The sequence below is a fragment of the Coloeus monedula genome, assembly GCF_965178545.1.
Source record: "Coloeus monedula genome assembly, chromosome: 6".
NCBI classification, from domain to species: Eukaryota; Metazoa; Chordata; class Aves; order Passeriformes; family Corvidae; genus Coloeus; species Coloeus monedula.
The window spans coordinates 33,936,651-33,955,993 of NC_138786.1; the positions used below are offsets into that span (position 1 = coordinate 33,936,651).

The 19,343-nt window shown below is 37.8% G+C and overlaps 1 protein-coding gene across 3 annotated transcripts in view; it reads left to right on the top strand.

The window, feature by feature from the left end:
• The window catches only part of MEIS2 (Meis homeobox 2), a gene marked incomplete at its 5' end in the record, with an annotated part of 171,701 nt that overhangs the window by 4,763 nt on the left and 147,595 nt on the right, over positions 1 to 19,343 (top strand). For all 3 annotated transcript variants that reach the window (XM_082282719.1, XM_082282720.1, XM_082282721.1), the window contains 2 exons: positions 567 to 716; positions 10,816 to 10,930. In XM_082282719.1, the coding sequence (XP_082138845.1) occupies positions 567 to 716; positions 10,816 to 10,930 (265 nt within the window). The remainder of the gene's footprint in view (positions 1 to 566; positions 717 to 10,815; positions 10,931 to 19,343) is intronic.

The following is a 19,343-nucleotide window of genomic DNA, read 5'->3' on the forward strand; positions in this document are numbered from 1 at the left end:
CCCCTCTCCAGCTCTGTCAGGCACATTAACCCCAAGCAAGCACTAAATGTTTGGAAGAGGCAGGGGCCCCTGCGAGGCGTGGGCAGGGGCTGTGCCCTGGGACGAGACTGGCTCTTCCCGCAACCTCAGCAAGTAGCTTCGTTTTACTGCTCCCGGCCATTTAGACCTCTTTTTTAGCCCCGGTTTAAATTGATCCCGTCCCGAGTGGCTAGTTGTACCTGTCTGGGTTGTGTATGCTCCGGGGATACCACCTGGGTTCAGCCCCCAGTGTTCCGATGTTATCACCAAATCCGATTTTCTTCAGCACACAAGTCCGAGCCCACTATCTCTCTCTCTCTAACTTGTTGCTGCGGCAAGTCTCTAGAGAATAATATGTGCTGCAACAATTTCTCTATTGTTTCCTTGCCTTCAACTATTGTCCCCCTTAATTAGAGTTACTTGTGGAGTAGATCAGAGGGCTGTTCTTGCTCCAAAAAAAAAAAAAAAAAAAAAAAAAAAAAAAAAAAAAAAGTTGAAATACAATATTTTGCCATTATTGATTCTGTTATTCTTGTTATTCTTTTCAGGTTCATGAATTGTGTGATAACTTCTGCCATCGGTACATTAGTTGTTTGAAAGGAAAAATGCCAATAGACCTTGTTATTGATGAAAGGGATGGCAGCTCCAAATCAGACCATGAAGAACTCTCAGGATCTTCCACAAATTTAGCTGATCATGTAAGTCCTTCTGTTTTCTTTATGACACTTTTAAAATCTTTAAGCTACTTAGAGGACCTGTTCCTGATTTCCTTGCTTTGCTGGTGTTGTCTATTAGTATTATTACTACCTTAACCTCTTGCAAGCTCGAATCCCATCTTCACACTTCCTTCCCTCTCGCTTTGTAAAGTTGTAGAAATGCAAAAGGTTCCTTCAGTTTTCATCTGTAAAGCATCGAGTTTGCAATGGTTTGTAAAGTTTCCTGGTCTGGGCGGCTTGGAGAGCTAGCGAACTGTCGGTTTGATGTGGGGATCGGTGCTTTCTCCTGCTTTTGCCAACTTTGTAATCAATGCATCAATGTAAGGAAACACAGACAAGAAAGTTAGGAAGAAAGTTTGGTGATTTGCTCCCCCCTCCCCTCTCGTGGGGATGACAAGTGATGAGAATTATTGGCAATACTACACTGCATTAAAAAAAAAGAGGTTAGCACATTAGAGTTTCCAATGCTTTTGCTTTATAGCAACTTATTGTCAGAATATGGACTTACTGCCAAACGCCTGAAGCATCTTCATAATAAAAGACAGTAACCTTGATGAAGCAATTATTAACAATGTATTACAGAAAGTTGGAGAGAATGATGATTGAGTAACCGTAGGTTAGCGGTTGATTTTTAACACTTTAAGAGTTGGTGAATTAGTGTAATGGGTGTAGGACTGAACATTGGTGCGTGTGGTGAGGAGAGTGCCTTTGTTTTTCCGGGTTTTGGAGCAACTCTTGTGATCCTTCAAAAGATGTAGATGCAGAGAGACTTTGGGATGTGAAGGGAAAGATTGCAGCTGGTACCGCAGAAAAGGGAAGGAATAGCTTTGGTTAAAAAGAGTGGGTGTGAACTCCACTTTATTTATAGGAACGCATCCCTGGGGGGCAAAGAGGTTTATACAGTTTTAGATTCAATTGAACTAATAATCTAAATGATAGAGTCTAATATTTTAGCAGTTGAAATATTAATTTAACACCCAGTGTGAAGTTAACCATGCTTTCTGCACAGGCGCCTGCCTTTATTTCCCAGTGTGTTAAGAAGAGTAGCTGGAAGCCCAGGGAGAATGAGCTTTCTAGGAGCTTTTGTTTCCTTTGAAAACATGTTGTTTTTGTGTGTATTTGGTAATTACATTAGACCTGGACTGAAGCTGAATTGGGAGATAAAATAATAATAAATTCTTCTAAATGTCCCCCTTCTGGCATGGCTTAGTTATGGGAAATATTTTTGGACTCAAGCCTTAGCTTTCATTTTCTCATTTGTATTCAGTAAACATTGCATGACAAGGTTTGTGCTATGTTTTACATTTTAAATCTATTATTTTGAGAGAAAAAAATATATGCAGAGCTTCCTTAAAGTTTCTCTGCTTATCAGCTAACTCACATGTAGGTAATAAACTCCATGAGGCATGACACAATTTCAAAAATATTTGTTTCATGGCATTTTACAACCCTAAATTCGTGGGCATAAGTATTCTGGGAGAGTACTAGAAAAGAAATTGAAATGAGTGGCAACCTGAAAGATAGTGAGTCACTGTGTAAAATTTAGAGAAACAGGAAAAAAACCCAACAACGTGTTTCTCCAGTGCAGTTTCTTTACAAGAGTGTGTTTCAAGTGGAAGTGTAGAAATGGAGCATGCTTATGTTTATACTGAAGAGATTAGATAAACTAGCCTGTTTAGGGTTCTGGCAGATGGCAAATGCTCAAGCCAATTTGCAGTGCTCCATTATAATATTTAAATTCACACACAATGATAGGACAGGAGTGGAGGGGGTTAGCATTTTGATAATTTGGTAACTATTATCTTCCCTAGAAGAATCTCCTCTTGCTTTTGTGGCCCCAAAAACAAACTCAAATAAATATGACAACCCATTTATCTTGCACCCGTTAGGGTTTACCACTTCATTGGGTATTATAATTTAAAGCCTTTTATTTCCTGGAGATTTGAGCTATAACGTTTTTACTTTAGCCCCCTGCTATTTGTTTTGAAAGGAAGCAATAATTTGTGCAACCAGAACACCAACTGGGAAATGAAGAGTTGTATCACATAGTTACATTTTATTCATGCGTTTTGGGAAATGTGTCTCCTTATTGGATTTTTTTTTTTGTATATTAGCTTGTTTTCCTGACAAAACTTTAACACCTTTTTATAGCTTAGTCAAACTACCATGTTTTATATTTGCAAGGTTCCAGCAGAAAGAAATGCACTTTTATTCATAGAAAAGTAGAAGCTTTAAAAGAATGGCTAATAAAAACATGCAAGTTATTAAAAATGAGCTATCATTTTTGAGCATCTACCTGAAAATGTAGCAGTTCAAGCATGCAAATTTGTCCAATTTGGCTCTCCAGGTTTATTTTTTTTTCATTTGCCTTGATATGCATATTTAATATATAGCCTTAGGCTAGATCTCATTTGGTGAAAGTTGGTGCAGGGGTGATGATGAGCCACTTCAGAAGGACAGAGACAGCATGTTGTTTCCTCTGTTTTATGTATTGGCCCACTATTCTGATCCACGGGTCTTCCCCTCATGGTTTTATTTGCACATGAAATACTAGGAACATTTCAACTGATTGGCTATGAATAATGATAGCCCAAAAGAAGTGAAGGTTAATTTGTTGTGTGCCAAGGTTTCTCTTGTGGAGGTGACAGTTTGTGACAGCTGTTTGACACCCCAAAAATTCATACCCCTCTATTGTTATTAAATGGTGTAAAGCTACCCTCTGTGTGTTTAATGTGAATATGAGGAGTGATAGTAGTGACAGTGGCAGTGCTGAATTAGGAACTAAGGCAGCTCTCAGCTTTATTGTTTTTCTAGACCTTAAAACAGGCATGAAGGAAAGTAACGGAAAGAATTGTAGGATTAGCCAATATTTACCATAAGACTTTAAATGGGGTACTCAAATATTGCATGCTTCCCCTTTCAAAATCTACTGCTCTGCTATTTATATAACTTAATTGGAAACCAAACCCAAAAACAACAAAGGAATAAACTCTTCAGAGATACACCTGTGCTGAAAAAAGGAGACAGCTGTAAGCGGCTGTGCTGTACATGTTTGGTAATAAATGTGTTTATTGAATTTTATTTTAGTGTGCTATTAACTGTTATGTAATGTAGTTAGTGTAAAGGGTCCAGGGACTTGGTAGATCAAACAGTGCAGTGCTGGCCACAAGAAGCTGAAACTTTTGTTATTACTCTGCTGTGTTTAGTAAATATAACAGCCCATAATTAGTCTTTGAATTTTTAACACCCTTGGTTTTTTTTATTGCTCTGAGGTATTAGCTGTAGATGGGAAGAAGGTAATCATAGCTATGCCCTGGCTGAACCAGATTAGTTAGGTGAAAAAAAAGATAAGAAAATAGAGAAAAAACCCTTTGCAGCTGCAGTTCAAGTCTGGTTTCCCAGCACAGACAATTTATTATTGTTCAAAGAAACATATTGGGCCCTATCCTGAATTCTGTGTTCAGCCTAAAATTTCTGATGAGACTGTTGACAGATTTTTTTTTCTCATTTCAAGCTATTCAAATCAGAAAAACACAATGCTCATAACATTTGGAGATTTAAAAACTTTTTTTGAACATATGATAACATTTTGTACTTTAATTACATTTGTTTTGTAGCTGGCCTCACCTGGTGTCATACAATTGTTCCTTTAGCAGAAACCTGTTTTGAAGCCTAGTAATTCTCCCATAGAAATTTATGGCTCCCCTTCCACCAGCTTTCGTGGGAACAGGATCAGGGCCTCAGTCTTTTTGATATTTGTTTATATGTTTTAGTCAATTTGTAGCTCAGAGATAATAATATATGGATCATAATTCCTAAAGTATAATTAAAATGGATAGAAATATACATACATCTCTTAAAAAAAAAAAAACCAGACTTGACAGATTAGAAATCCAGCGTCTTAGCTATAGAAGAGAAAGATTAGTCTGAGTATTAAACCTTTCAGCTCTCACATGAGGAGATACTTATTTAGTACTTTTGGATATCCAGACAACTTAACATTTCTTTAATATTTCTCCTCAAAGAATGGTCTGTGCAAATTCCTGGCATTTTGCAGATATGAAAAAGTAAAAATAGTGTAGTACATACCTGTTCCAGTAATATGAAATTTCTAGGTAAGGTTTCACTGAGTAATGAAGCAGTAATTTGGGGGCCTGATGCTAGAGTCTCCAGGTGTGCCACGCTTTTGTGGACTTCAGTGGGAGTTTTGAGAAACACCAGATTAGATCCCAAAGATGCCCTTTCTGTCTGTAGTGTGTCAGAAGGAAAACTAAGTAGCTAACTGCAACAATAATAAGGCAAACTTAAAATGTGGCTTAAGACAGGACACTGCGGTAGGCCCTGTGCTTTCTGAAGGGGCAAGGATCATCAGGAACTTTCCAAGACTGTAGATAGTGTTGTGCATTCCTGCTTTTTGATGGGCCGAGGTACACTTCTGTCAACAGCTGAAGTCTCAAATTTGAGTCTACAGCTCAAATTTGAGTGTTTTAATTTCAATCTCTGTTCTCTCAAAATGAACCAATAATGTTTTTCACTTTCTGTTTGATGACTGTGTTCCCTTTTTGGTTTGAGTTTTCTATCAGTCTAGATGAAGTGTAGCTACACAGAATGACACAGAAGGACAATTAAAAAAACCCAACAGCCCCCTGATTTTTCAAGTCTCAGTTCCTTGGTGACAGGTGGATTACATGTCTGATTTCAATCTTAATTAGAAAACACAAAGCACGCAGCTTTACAGAACACTGCCATGTTCTAGGAGGGTCAAAAATTGCTCCTGACACTTCCTCAAATGCAAAATCAAGGCACAAAAATTAAAACTTGTACATATATACAAAAATATCTGATAGACTGCAGTGCCTTTTTTATTGTTTCGATTGTGTAATTTTAGTACAAAAAAGTAATCATATTAAGTAAATATTTGTAGAAAAATAAACCTTAGTAATAACAGTAGTCTTTTTTAGAAAACATATATATTATGTCAAATTAGAGTTTTTCATGTCTTATTTGCTTATTAAAAGTTTCTTTGAGTAGTAAGTTTACTATTAAAGGCACTTGACATGATCTCTAAGATACCATCCTGAGCTGTACATGCACGAAACATAGATGCAGATACACACACAGAAACACAAGTGCATGCATGTGATAGATTTCCGTGTCCTGCATAGTCTATCGTATTTTCATATATGGCTGTGGCTAGATACAGATTTTTGGGGTATCAGTCATGTCAGTCATTCCGCTGTGTTTACACGTGTTACTTGTAAGAACAAGGTGAGCAGGATTTGGATTGTGTTTGGGAGGGATAATGCCATCTCTATCAAGTACTTCAGTTCAATTCTGTGTTTGTAAAATTAATTTACCAGACCTTTGAGTCCAACCACCTTTAGAAACAATAAGCTTTATATCCATTGTAGTTTCTTTTATAAAAACAAGTTGTGTTTTGTTTGTTCTTTCAAGATTAATGATTTTGTTAATTTCATCTGATAAAATTATATTGGGGCCTGATCCTGTCAGAGTTGTATTCTTGAAACTTCAGTTAAAATCTGAAAGTCAAATCCTGCTCAGCTTACTCACATGGGTATCGGCTGGCCTGATTGATTTTGCTTCCCAGTTATAAATAAGAAGCAGATTCCTTATGGTTAATTGAGTCTTTAATATCACCATAAAAAGCAGTATGAGATCAGAATCAGCCCTAGCAGGACTACATACACTCACAAAAAGCTAGCCAGACTTTGCCCAGCAGATATTTTGGACACACAAAGTAAGAATTGCAATTTATCAGAAGCTCATCTTATATCAAATTTCTCTGTTACAACATCTCTGTTCAAGAAATCCTGTAATAGTTAAAAACTCTTATGGTTTCCAGCAGATTTTCAGCATCAACAAAAGAGTAATGTGTCAGATTGGCTTTGTATGCCTTTTTTCCTTTCTGTTGCTCTTTTCTAGCTTTAGCAAAATTCAGTGGTGGTGCTAAATCAATCTTTTTTTTAAACTTTCAAGGGAGAAACCACTGGTAAAATTGTGTTTTCTAGGGAAGGCCGTGTGTGTAAATGAGAAACAGTGGATAGCAGTGGAGTGATCTCCTGTGGCCCTGCTAGTACAAGCTTTCCCCATATTGTCTCCTGCTTTTATATTAATTACAACTTGCATTATCAGCTGTGAGTCTGTAGCCCAGCAAATAGAAAATACTGCCCCTGGAGACATAGCTTCTTGTATCTATTTTCCATCTCCTTCTATTGTGCTCTACTCAGTATTCACTGCTTTTCTCCTAGTAACACTGCTCTTTAACACAATTAGGTAAGAGCAAGAGGAGTACCATATTTGGCTCCCAATTATTAAAACTACTGGGAATAGATACATGTGTGCTGTTCACTTTCTAGGGTATCTGGGATTAGTTTAGGTCATATATGTGTGAAATTTTTATAGTATGCACACGTACACAAAATAGGCAGTTGCATTTTGGCAGACACCATCCATACTCTTCAATGTGTTTCTGCAAAGTATATTACTAAACTTGCAAGAAGAAAAAAGAAGCCATGCTAGCAGTTTGTGTAATTTATCTAAAGCTATCTGTTTAGTTTCTTCTTTTCCTTCTTTTTAAAATTTTTTTTCCATATGATAACTCCATACAAATTTCTTTGAAACTAACAGAAAAATTGCAGCTAATATTAGTGGGCTTTAGACTAGGATCTCTTCATGTACCTCAAAAATACTGATGAAGTTTTCCAGTGAAGCACACTTTAGAGGTGCCATTCGGGTTTTTTTTTTTTGTTTGTTTTTGTTTTATTTTTGTTGGGGTTTTTTTTTCGGTGAAGATGTGAAAGAAATAATTACTTATGATTAGTCATTTGTCAAAGAATTTTTTTTGAGGGCTGTGAGGTTGGAAATGGTCTAGGAGAGAAAAAGAGCAGTTCACTGACTTGTACAATGATCTTAGTCCAAAGCAAAAGAATGCTGCCTTTTTATGAGTCTGTAAGCTCCACCCCTAAAATTATTTGTCATTTTTTATAGTATTAAAGTCTAGCTACTTTTCTCCCTTTCAAATTCCTTCAACATTCTACTGTTGCATTTAGTAAGTATCCTATCTTATAGTTCCTGTCCTTCAACTAAATTTTGCCAAAATGCTTCCTCAAGAAAACTGTGTCATAAGAAATACATTGAATTCTCAATCAATACAGTTTCTCTTTCTCAAATCGGATCTACAAACTGAGGTCAAGAACAACTCAGCCTGGTAGAGACAGCAAGTGTTTTCAGCTGTGGAAAGTCTCATTCAGTGATCCTTTCCACATTTTTATGGCTTTGAAACAGAAAGGCCAGTCTAGCTTTTGAAATATTGTATGATAGGTTTTGGATGGCATTTGCCTTAAAACATAGCCGAGCTGTTACCAGTTAATTATTGTAACTTTCATACATGTGATAAGGAGCTCCAACAGCAGCTAGCGCAAGAGAGCCCTCAGTACACAAAATTAGCATAACTCACTGTGTTCCCTGAAAATTTAGCCTAGGTGAACATGTTGCAATTACTACGTTTTCTAAAAGAAGGTTCCAGCACGATGTTGTTGGAGGGCTAAACTCATGCTACGCTATTATTTCTTTTCTTTTTCATGTATTTCTTCTAGCTCTTTATCTGATTACCATCCGGCAAACAGCTGACGCTAAGAGGCTGCAGAGGGCTGAAGAGCTCCTGTCTGCTGTTTGCCTTCAGCTTGAAGCTATTTGAGTGGCTTCCTAAGTCAGAGATAAAAAGAGAAGCTCATAGGCACAACTGTGTTTTAATCCAGGCTGTAAAGAAACTTGCACAGTTTTTGCATTTTATTTCCATCTGAACTTTTTGCTAACCTTATTTTCAACTTTTTGTTCTTTTTAATAACATCTGGGCTGCCTCAACTTTCAAGAGTTCCCATCTTTCTTTTTGTGTTTCTCTCCACCTGACTGAAAAATGATGGTAAAATGTGGGGGTTTTATTTGTTTTATTTTCTTGGTGGTTTTTGTTTTTTTTTTTGATGAAATTGTGGGGAATAACAGTATTCATTAGAGAAAATTAACACAATAACCTCAAAGAACATAAAATGCTATTGTTTGGTGACATTTTTTCCTGTTATAGTTCTCTGAGAGGAAAAGTAGATCAGTCTTCTAGGTTTTGGAGGGGGTGGTGATTTGGTGCCATAAGTGCTGTTGTGATACCTGCTGTGCTGACAGGTGAGGGAAATTTCAGATCCTGACCTGTCTTCTGATTTTACTCCTGTCTTCCTGTCATGGAACCACATACGTGGGTGTATGTGTGTGTCTGTCTTTGTAAGGTGAAGGGGATTTGGATCCTTCTTACCCTTTGGTCACCTGAGACTTTACTGGGAACCTTTTGAAGTCATGGGCTCTTTCCTTTGTCTCTGCTGCGAACCAGGTCAGGCCTGTCAGATTTATGTTGCTGGGTATTGTAGCAAGCCGTTACTTGGCAGTTCTATTCTGCGTTGCTGTACAGCATGTGGTACTAATCAGTGCTAGAAGATTACTTTGAGATGTTTCAATATAGATTTTGGGACTTGGTCCCAATCACACACTGTATTTTACAATGGGTAAATCAGTTGATTATGTTGAACTTATTCCTACTACACATTGATGTAGCTGAGGTCAGAATCAGTCCTGCTCAAAGAATTTATCCAACTTGTCACTTGCTGCTTTCAGCTTCTCCTCATGCTTTAATAGTCTAGTGGTATTTCACAACACAGATTTAAACCACAATCAAACTTAAGAAGCTTTTTTTTTTTTTTTTTGAGGGGAGATTTGTTGGGTTTTTTGTATTTGAATTATTATAATGTGCTTGATTTAAGTTGTTGCATACAGGTGACAAGTAATGCAGGTCCAACCCCTACTCTGATCTGTTTCATGTGTTCTTGCTCTCCTTTTCTGCCAGAGGAAATTCCATCTCTTGCCTGCCTTCATGTGGTGCTGATAAAGCTCTTCCTGTACAGTAGAATTCCTGTTTTCCTTTAAGCAACAGCAGGGTATTGGGAATGATCAGGAAAGGGGAGGAGGACAGGAGGAGAATACATTCAACAAAGTAGCACTAAACTGTAACATTAAGTTTTCCTCACTTATCCTTTTAAATAGCAGCTCCTCTCTCTGGGAAAGCCAATACCCAATAAATTAGAAAGTATACATGAATTATGTGACTTAAGTACAGTAGTTCAGCTCTTACTTAGCCAAGTTTTGCAAACTTTGTAAGTCTGTCTTCTGCATTCCCTTTTGTAGTGTTTTATGCATAGTAATGTGGAAAGAATTACATAAAAATCACTATACATGTTATTTTATATAATCACCTGGTGGTTATTCTTGACAATTCTTGTAAGTGAACTGTTAGAGTGATAAATCTAGAAAGTCTCTTGAAATGTGTCATATCAAGGTGATGGCTGGGGGTGAGGAAGCATCTTTCCTGGTATATAATGTCTTTCAGAGAAAGCTTGCTTTTTCCCCTCAAAACTTTGATCTTGTTGGAAGTTTTTCCAGCATTTAAATGGGTGACAGAGTGGTTAGGGAATGACGGCACACTCCTCTCCCATGCGTGTTCCCTGTACATCTTGAAACATTTTCCCTCCTCTTCTCCCCTTGCAGCTGTAGTCAGTGTGGAAAAACAAAGTGTGGGGAGATAGTTTGCATACCAACTATCCTGATCCTAATGAGAGCACTTAGTATCATAAACTATGTAGGTAGATGCTCTTCCCTCCCCTGCCCCTCCACTACCCTGTAGAGCTCAGTGAGAAACTCTATTTACAGGTTTTTTGTCTCTCCTGAAATATTGTTATGCAGTACTACTCAAACAATTAAATCCAGACAACTCTGTGGAAAGTTTAAAAAAGAAAAAAAATCTGTCTTATGTTTTAACAAGTAAATCTTTGTATCTCCTCTGGTTGCCTTTGCTGAAGAATTATTACACTGTGCAAATAGTATAGGTGTTTGGCACATTTCACAAATGCTAATGTGTATACTTTCCTCCCCTTCCTCCCCTCTTCTCCTGGTTTGCTTTCTGTTCTTCATTTGCTATTGGAATGGGAACCGTGGAAAAAATTCCTTGGCACTCTGACACCAGAATCCTTCATCTTGGAGAGACCACGATGATGCAACCTCAACGCACTCGGCAGGCACACCAGGGCCCTCCAGCGGGGGCCACGCTTCCCAGAGTGGAGACAACAGCAGCGAGCAAGGTAAAAGGTCAAACTTTTTCCCTCCACAAAGTAGGCATGACTAAAATAACTCCAGCTTTTTTCATTATATCAGTACATCTGCCTTAGAGTAAACATGGAGTGGCAGACTTGCAGTATAATCAGCTGTAAGTTAGGGAGACGGTATTTCCTTTTCCTAACCCACTTAGCTGCATTTTATTATTATTTCAAAGCGAAATATCTAATCTTCAAACAAGCTTTGTAATAACAATTGATTAGTTCTGCCAATTCCTTTACAAATTTGGTTATCTACAGTTTATTTTTGTGTGGTGTAAGTAAATATAATGACAGACATACTCTCCAGCTGCGGTGCAGTTGTTTGAGTTGAGTTAAAGATGGGTTAAAGAGTTTAACCTGCAGTTTTTTCTGGGAAAGATACTTCTATGTGAAGTTATGAAGCTGCTAAATTATATAAAGTAGAAGCGAGCCCCAAACTGTACAGAAAAATGTTTCTTGAAATGTTTGCTTGTACATATTTTTTCCTGATTCTGAAAATCTGAATTCTGAATGGTAAATAGAGATATACCTGAACTGCAAAACCTCTTCTATATCTATATACAGTGAAACTTTCTCAGGGTTCAGAGGGTTTGATTATTATTTCAGGGTTTCTTGTTTTATTTCCTACTGCATTGCACCTTATGTGTGGTCATCTGCATCCATGCTGAGTGAGTGTCAAAGGCTCTCATTCTGTTATGATAGTGTTTTACATGTGCTCATTAGAAGAATAAGTGACTCCAGAAGGTGTAAGAGTCAAGCCTCCAGTGCTAAACGTTGGGTAAAGATGGCCTGCTGTCATTCTTGGATCTTGACTCAAGAGCTGATTTTTTCTTTTTTTCTTTTTTTTTTTTTTTTTTTTAAGTCCAAAATCTAAGGTGGACTCCATTCTTGGTTTTCTTTGTAAACATGGTAAGCTTCTGCTAGTGTGAGAGACATTACCTCTATAAGGTCTTATGATATGGTCTCACCAGGAGATGTTTCTCCTTCACCTGCAGTATTTTGCCTGTCTTTTCCCCCACATGCCCAGCAGAGCCAACTACAGGGCTGACATCCAACTAGCCTTGCAGGATCCCAGAACTGAAGAAGGTAGAAGCCTTCAGGGCTAGAGCTGCTTTGACTATTCTCATGCTGCAGACTGCTTCCCACCATTATATTTGCCATGCTTAGAATCACAGATATGTGATTTGATGTCTCTTACGTGGCCCACTGCTTGGCACAGAGCCAGTTTCCCTCATCTGTCTGGTGATCTGTTGTTGCACCCGTTGCGATTCTAGGAACTTGCAAAGTTTGTTTCCGGTAGAGTGGTTTGGGTTTGTCTCCTATTTGTAAGAATTGTTTATACGTTTGTAATCTTATTGCTGATAGAAAGCGGCCATGGCACAGGGTGTGATCCAACTCCAAAATGAGTCACAAGGGTTTTTTGCTATGGGATTAAATTGGAGCTGTACAAGACCCAGCATGAACCACTGCAGCCTCAACCATTAATGATAGGGAGAGCTTGACTGCTAAACAGCATATTGGTGTTATGCCTATTGGCTGGCCATAGGCGTTACTGTTGATCAAATGTTTACATGGTATAGTGTAGCTAAAGTGCTTGGTGTAGCACATGATTTGCATGCTTAAAAATTATTCCTTCGAGTGGTCTGCCATCTTCATTCCACCCCTAGGGAGGAAGTTTCCTTACACCTCTGCCCCAGGAATCCCTTAGAAATTGGAAAAGTTCCTTTGTTGAGCCGTGCTTGATATAAAGAAATCCCTTTTATCAATATCCAGGGATCTTGCATTTCATAGTCTCTGATCCCTTGTCATGTAACTCAGGTTGCTTGGGAAATATTGCTAAGCATTAGAAAAAGCAGTTGATGATTACTGCACCAACTTTCCTTTGGAAACAGGTTTCTGCTAATATAGATGATTTCAACAAACCTGTTATTCATTTCTGCAGAAGAGGAACAAATCAGTCACTAGTGCTGTCCAGTGTAGCAGGGTAAAACATGGCTGGTATGTTTCCCTTTGTGCTCAGCTGGGCCCTCTAAAGGGAAGCAGACTTCCAGTGGCAAATCACCATTCCATTCAGCTGCTGGCAGCTGAAAGATGATTCTGCAGCACCAGCAGAATTCCCATTGGAGATGGCTCTGGATTGCTCTTCCCCCTCTCAGTCCTGGGAAAGACTAAAGAGAGTGAAGTCTGTCTTGAATTTTCCTTAGGCTTTCTTGAGGGGGGCAGAGTTTGCCTTATGATTCCTGATCTGGCAGTGAGCTGTTCCCAGGCAATGCCAAGAAGGACAGATGCCCTCTTGAGCTATTCCAGTCCAGTTACTTACTTGGGTCAGCTTGGTTTCCCTCCAGTTTTGCCAAGAGCTTCCACAAATGCTGCTTCAAGTATTCCACTTGCCCCAAAGGATTTCTTGGAAATGGGAGCTCATTAGAGAATCTTGGGTTACATTAGCAACTTACAGTCTTCTCCACTAATGCCTGGTGGCAGCAGAGATTGATTCATCCTAGAGCCAGTCTCTTCTGGCTTTTGAGAGCACTCTTTCCAGGGGTCTCTGCTTTTGCCTTAAGTCTATGATGTGCATCCTGTGATTTTTTTTTTTTTAATTATTATTTTCTTTTATTTTCTTTTGGGGACGGAGGAGATGGAAAGGATTTGGGTGAGTGATGACTGTTTTTTGCAGACTTTCTCTGCATGAGGTAGAGATATTTATTACCTGGAAGAGTCCTTCCATAATTCTTACAGTTTGAACCAAGTAAAAAATGTATAGGCATTTTGTCTCTTTATGGAGGACAGTCTCTTCTCTACATTGCATGGTTGCCCTTTGGCACCAAAAGGGTTAATCTAGTCTCTGTTTGGTATTATTAGAAACATGCTGGCATTGGAAGAGTTAAGTAAAGGGCCTTCAGGCAGTAAATGTTGAAAGATTATCCTAATTTTATTAGTGGTTAGTGTCTATGTTGTTCTTAGCATGTCACCTCACTTGTTCAACAGAAAACTAAGCTATACAACATATTGATCATCTGGCAAACCAAAGTAGTAGTGATCTGTAATCCACCAAGCATTTATTGACTTTATCCCAGTTCAGATCCACAAATGCAAATCAATGCTGTATAATACTATTTTAAAGATTAGTAATTATGTAGTAGGTCTGATCAACTTTCCGCCTGCCCTGGAAAGAGTTAAATGTATCCAATAATAAAAATAAAACACTCTAAACATCTTACAAAGGAGAAAAAGGAGAAGCTGATTTAATGGTCTAATGAGGCCATCTTCCAGAGACTTGTTTTGTGTAGGGCTTGCTTTGACCTTTCGCTTTGCTCAGGAGCCCAACGCTTCATTTTTCACATTCTTGCAATTACGTTAACGCTTCAAGCATTTCTGACTCCAAGTCAGCTAGCAACACCAGGCATAACTCAACACTGTGAGTTTTTCTCCTCTCTGTAGATTCATTAACAGGTCACCGGGGTCCCAACTGAAATTTAAAACTGACTGGTTCTGTTGGGTTAGCTGAGTTATAGCAGGGGAGATGGCAGGAAAGGGGGTGAGAGAAGGGGAGGCGAAAGAGAAGACCCTGGGGTTTTTGCCAAAGAATATATGTGTAAAAACTCTAAGTGGAAGATTAAAAGGTGTGTGTAGCTTTATCATCCACCCTTTTCTTTGGAGAGGAAAAAACACATCTGAAAGTCTTCTGGGGTATTGTGTTTTCTTTATTCTTTGTGAAACAAAGTGAAAACAGCCACTGCCTTTACATAAAAGGCTAAATGACTTCTAAAATTTGGCATCAGTTTGTACCACAGTGATGGATATGATGTCCCAGACTTTAATTCCTGTTTAATTTCTTTATGGGATATTGCAAATAATGAATACGGCAGATTATGCATGAAAAATGGGAAATAAATCTTTTTAAGGTTTAAAAACATGTGGTCTACAGGAAAGCACCAGGGAATAATTTGAGTTTCACATTTTATGATACCAGGATTGTATACCTGATCTGTCATATTCATAGTTCACTCACTCAAAGGGCCTGATCCATCCAAGTCTTCCCTCAGGATATTCAGGAAGGTCAGCATCTTTTTAGGATTAGACCTGGGGTGACAAACTTGATCATAAGTAAGAAGCCAGAGATAAGAAAATTCTTATAGGTTATGGAGCAGTAAAAATATAAATGAGTATCACATCTACTTTGCTTTATGCATGTGAGTGAGTAATTCATTGTTGTCTGGCTTTTTTGGCTTTGTGTTTTGGTTTTTTTTTTTTTAGTTGTTGGGTTTTTTTTTAATGTAACTACTTGTGCTGAATGATCTGCCCCTTTATAAATAATATCTGAGGCTACTCTCTAGGGCAAATCTCAAAGTAGTTTAGAAGCACTTCTGTGCCAGCTTGATGTCTGTCCACAATAGCTTTCTTTGGCAAAGACTCCATGCTCTGGTTCAGGACAAAGTCAACTAAGATATTAACTGAAGTGAAGCATCCATCACAGGTTAACTCTCTGGACTGATGCTTGTTGGAAAAATTAGGTAGTATATTTCCTATTCAGTATATACCATCTTATAATAAAAATAGTATGCAAGTCAATGTTTACAAGACTAGGAGATAAAGCCCAAATGTCTATCCTAGTATTAGAAACTCTACTGGCACTACACAAATCTTAGAACCAGACTCCAGTGGTTAGAAAAAGGAGAGGGATATGTTGATGTTAGCAGCAATTAAAAAATAACATGTTCATGCTAAGTCTTTGGAAGCTAACCCAAAAGCTAATGCTAAAACTTCTTTTTCCTAGTTCTGTAAGTATGGTAAGCCTGCTGAAGCTAGTGTGCATATTCATCATAAGGATTCAGAACACATTTTTATTCTTTTGTATTTTTACCTATAAAATGATAGGGTATGGTTTTATTGGGAGAGAGCTGCCTTCTGTAAGAAAGGAAACTCCTGATAGAAAGGCTCAAACATCCAGACTGTGAAAAATCAAACTTGCTAATAAATAATGCTTCACTGGAGATGCATTATTTCAGAAGGCACAGTTCTCATAAAGGTGAACTGTATGAAGTATGAAAAACTCTTAAAGAACAATGTCTTTTTTCAACTGAGGAAGATACAGGAAGCAAGTAGCCCTTATTAATTCATCTTTTCCTTTCAAGTTTGAGGGGCCCGTCCTTGTGTTGATATGTATGAGTAATTCCCATTAATGGTGATGGGAGTTACGCATGTGCACTGACAGAAGAATAGACCCCTTAGTGTTCAAAGCACATGAAATTTACATTTTTTCCATTGCTGTAATTGAGATGTTGACAAATTGGAGAATATTGATGAGCCTTTGTTTTAAGTATTTCTTGCCAAGTTTGCTTTATTTTTTCATGGTTTGAACAATGGTGTGGGTTCAGCAGCAATGAGTAATAAGGGTAGAGTAAAGATAACTTTGTATTTCAATATTTTGATGTGCCAATAAGAAATAAATTCTTAGGCAAATGGAATATGTTGTTTTAATCATTAGCTATGCATGAAAGAAAAATTGATGTTGACATCTTTGCTGTAAAATCGTTGTAATGGGGCCTTCCTTACAATTCATTTTTGTAAAATTCATTTTGTACATTTTGCAGCAATTGAACAATCCCTGCACTGTGAATAGGCAGAATTCCCAGAAACACTGAGACAGTTGGCCCAGTAACTGCTGAGCTCACACTGCACACCACATGCACATTAACCATGATCATGCCAGAACCAGCTTGGCTAAATATAGTCAAATTTTGGTATCCTCCCATCCTTTCTTTTATTTCTGTCTATTGCAAGAAAAAATAAATGTTTGCCAACTCCAGCAATTAAACAATAATTGCAAAAAGGGGTGTGTCCCTACCCACTATTCAATAAGTAGCATTAAAATTTCATAGTGAATCTTCACTTCACTATGCAGTTTTCTAATAATCAGGCTGGTAGCAAATTCCTCACCTTTAATTAAATTAAAGCTTAGAGAGTGTGTGCGTGGTGTTTAAAATATTATACTTGTATTGAAGTTACTCATCTCACTCTTACCTTTTAATCCATGTAGGTTTGTATACTTAGATGTAGATAAAAATCTACATACACATTTACTTCCATATTTGTAGTATGTTTTGCCGGGGTTTCAAATGCAGCCTAGTAAAACTCTGTCAATGGAATGTTTTCATAGTGGCAGTAATCTCTTTAAAATAACCCTAAATACAATATGACAGATGCCATCTGGAATAATCTTTTGCTAGTTGCTTTCAACTTTTATTTTTTCCTACAGCTAAGTTCATCTAAAACTGGTCACTTACGGTAAACATAGTGAACTCTTTCCTTCATAGTGAACTTTTATATGTGAATGTTCAGAGAAAAAAATGACATGATTTTACTTAAAAGATTGTTACTGTGGAGAGGTTTGCCTCTGACTTCATGTTTCTGGGTATTTAAAAATACATATATGTGTATGTGTGCTTATATATATTTATTTATGTATTTGTATTTCAAAATAAAAAGGTAGGATTTCCCCTTAGGCCATTCTTTCCATCTCAGATCCTATTCAGCCTAACCCAATCTGCCTCCAAATGCTAAATAACATTCCATTCAGTAAATTATAATTGTATGTTTGTTACAATATTAATGATTCAAAATGCAACACATTCAAATATACAGTATTAAGTGCTTAAATATCTTCCTGTGTTATTACAGACTAATTTCTTCCTATATACACCAATTTATTTGAAAGATCTAGTGTTGGAATCTCTGGATTTTTTTTTTTAACATAGTTGTGTAAAGGGATGTCTCCTGATGCCTGTTAGAGTTTAATTTAGAGTAGTAATTAAACTTGAATACTGCCTCATAAACAAAAGATAAACAATAAACCAGCCACGTTCCCTGCTGTTTCATAGCTTTCTTTCCCAGATGTTTTAGCCTGATAATTTTTACATAGTGAACTACCTAACGTGGAGTGCTATGGACAGAGGTCAAAGCCTAGTGCTTTGTAATGGTTTTATAAAAACTTTTCACTAATGAAATACTACAGGGTTTCCTTTGTGTTGGCAGATAAAATTGTCAGATACCGAAAGACACTCATTAATTGACTTTTTAATTCTCTCCCTCTTGTTTATTAAGACCGCTCTTATTAAAAAAACCCAAGCCATAAGCTTTATTTTAACTGTTGATGACTAAGAAATGTTTCTATTTCTTAATATGAGGGTGCCTGAACAGGACGTTGGAATACTGTACAAGGGCTGCTCAATCTTAAAAAATAAGAATGCCCTTGCAGGAGCTGCTCTCTCCATGTTGATCCTAAGCAACTACGGAAATGTTCACAGTGGAAGGCTTTTAATTTTTCAAGCTGCTCCTCAGGCTGCCGAAGCTTGTGTGTCCATCTCTGGACCGCTCCTCTGTCAGCCATGATCTTTCTAATTGCCAGGTACTGGTAGGCCGTTCAGCTGCAGGAGCCATGTTATTTTCACTGGGTGGGGTAATTACTGAAAGCTGAGAATAGCTGCACTAAAGACACAGGGATACTTTCATGATCCCATTAGCATAAGAGAGGGTAAATTATTCATGCCAAGTGAGGATTCTATGGGGAAAAGTATAGTTAATGCACATAGTTTTTAAATGTATCCCTTTCTGCTCTGAGACTAAATTCTTGTTGGATTCAGTTCTCAGACATTTACGGGAAAGCTCTAGTGGCATGTTAGACGCAGTTCATCTCTCTCTGTTTGCAGCGCTCTCAATAGAGACCATCTGGCACGGATCCAAAAGGTGATTAAACAAAATGATCAGCTCTTGTTGCTGTGTTACATGTCCAATACTCTGGATTAAAAAACATGACCCACAACAGTCAGCTTACAAAATTTTTTTTTTTCCTCTTTCCCGTTCCCCTGTAAGAATTCAGATGGTCCACAAATGTCTATGCCATCTTTGTGTCCTTATGGCCCATAATCATGAACAGGTTGTGCAAATGGCTCTTTCTGTAACACGGTCTGTTCCAGCAGCATAGAAACATTTCATATTAATTGGGTCAGTCTAATGTTCATAATGACATGGGGAAAAATTACCCAAATGTGTTCTTATAGTAAACACTTAAAATGTGCCTTTCTCCGATTAGAAAGTGAAATTTGACATCAGGCTCATGTAGCTGATTTATTTTTTAAGATGGATGAAAATCAAAGCATGACACTGTCATCTGCTTAAAATAGTTTAAAGCCCCTTCTAACCAAATAAAAAAAAAGGGGGGGGGGGGAGGGGTGAGCTGTGGTTTAACACCACAATCAGGGAATGAATTTACAGTGCTATTCAGAAGAGTACTCCCTTATCATAAACAAGCTGATAATCACACTGAATCTAACTCCCAATTAGCTCTTTCTTTGCTCACAGAGATGAGCGTACATGTCCTCCTTAAACCATGATATGTTGC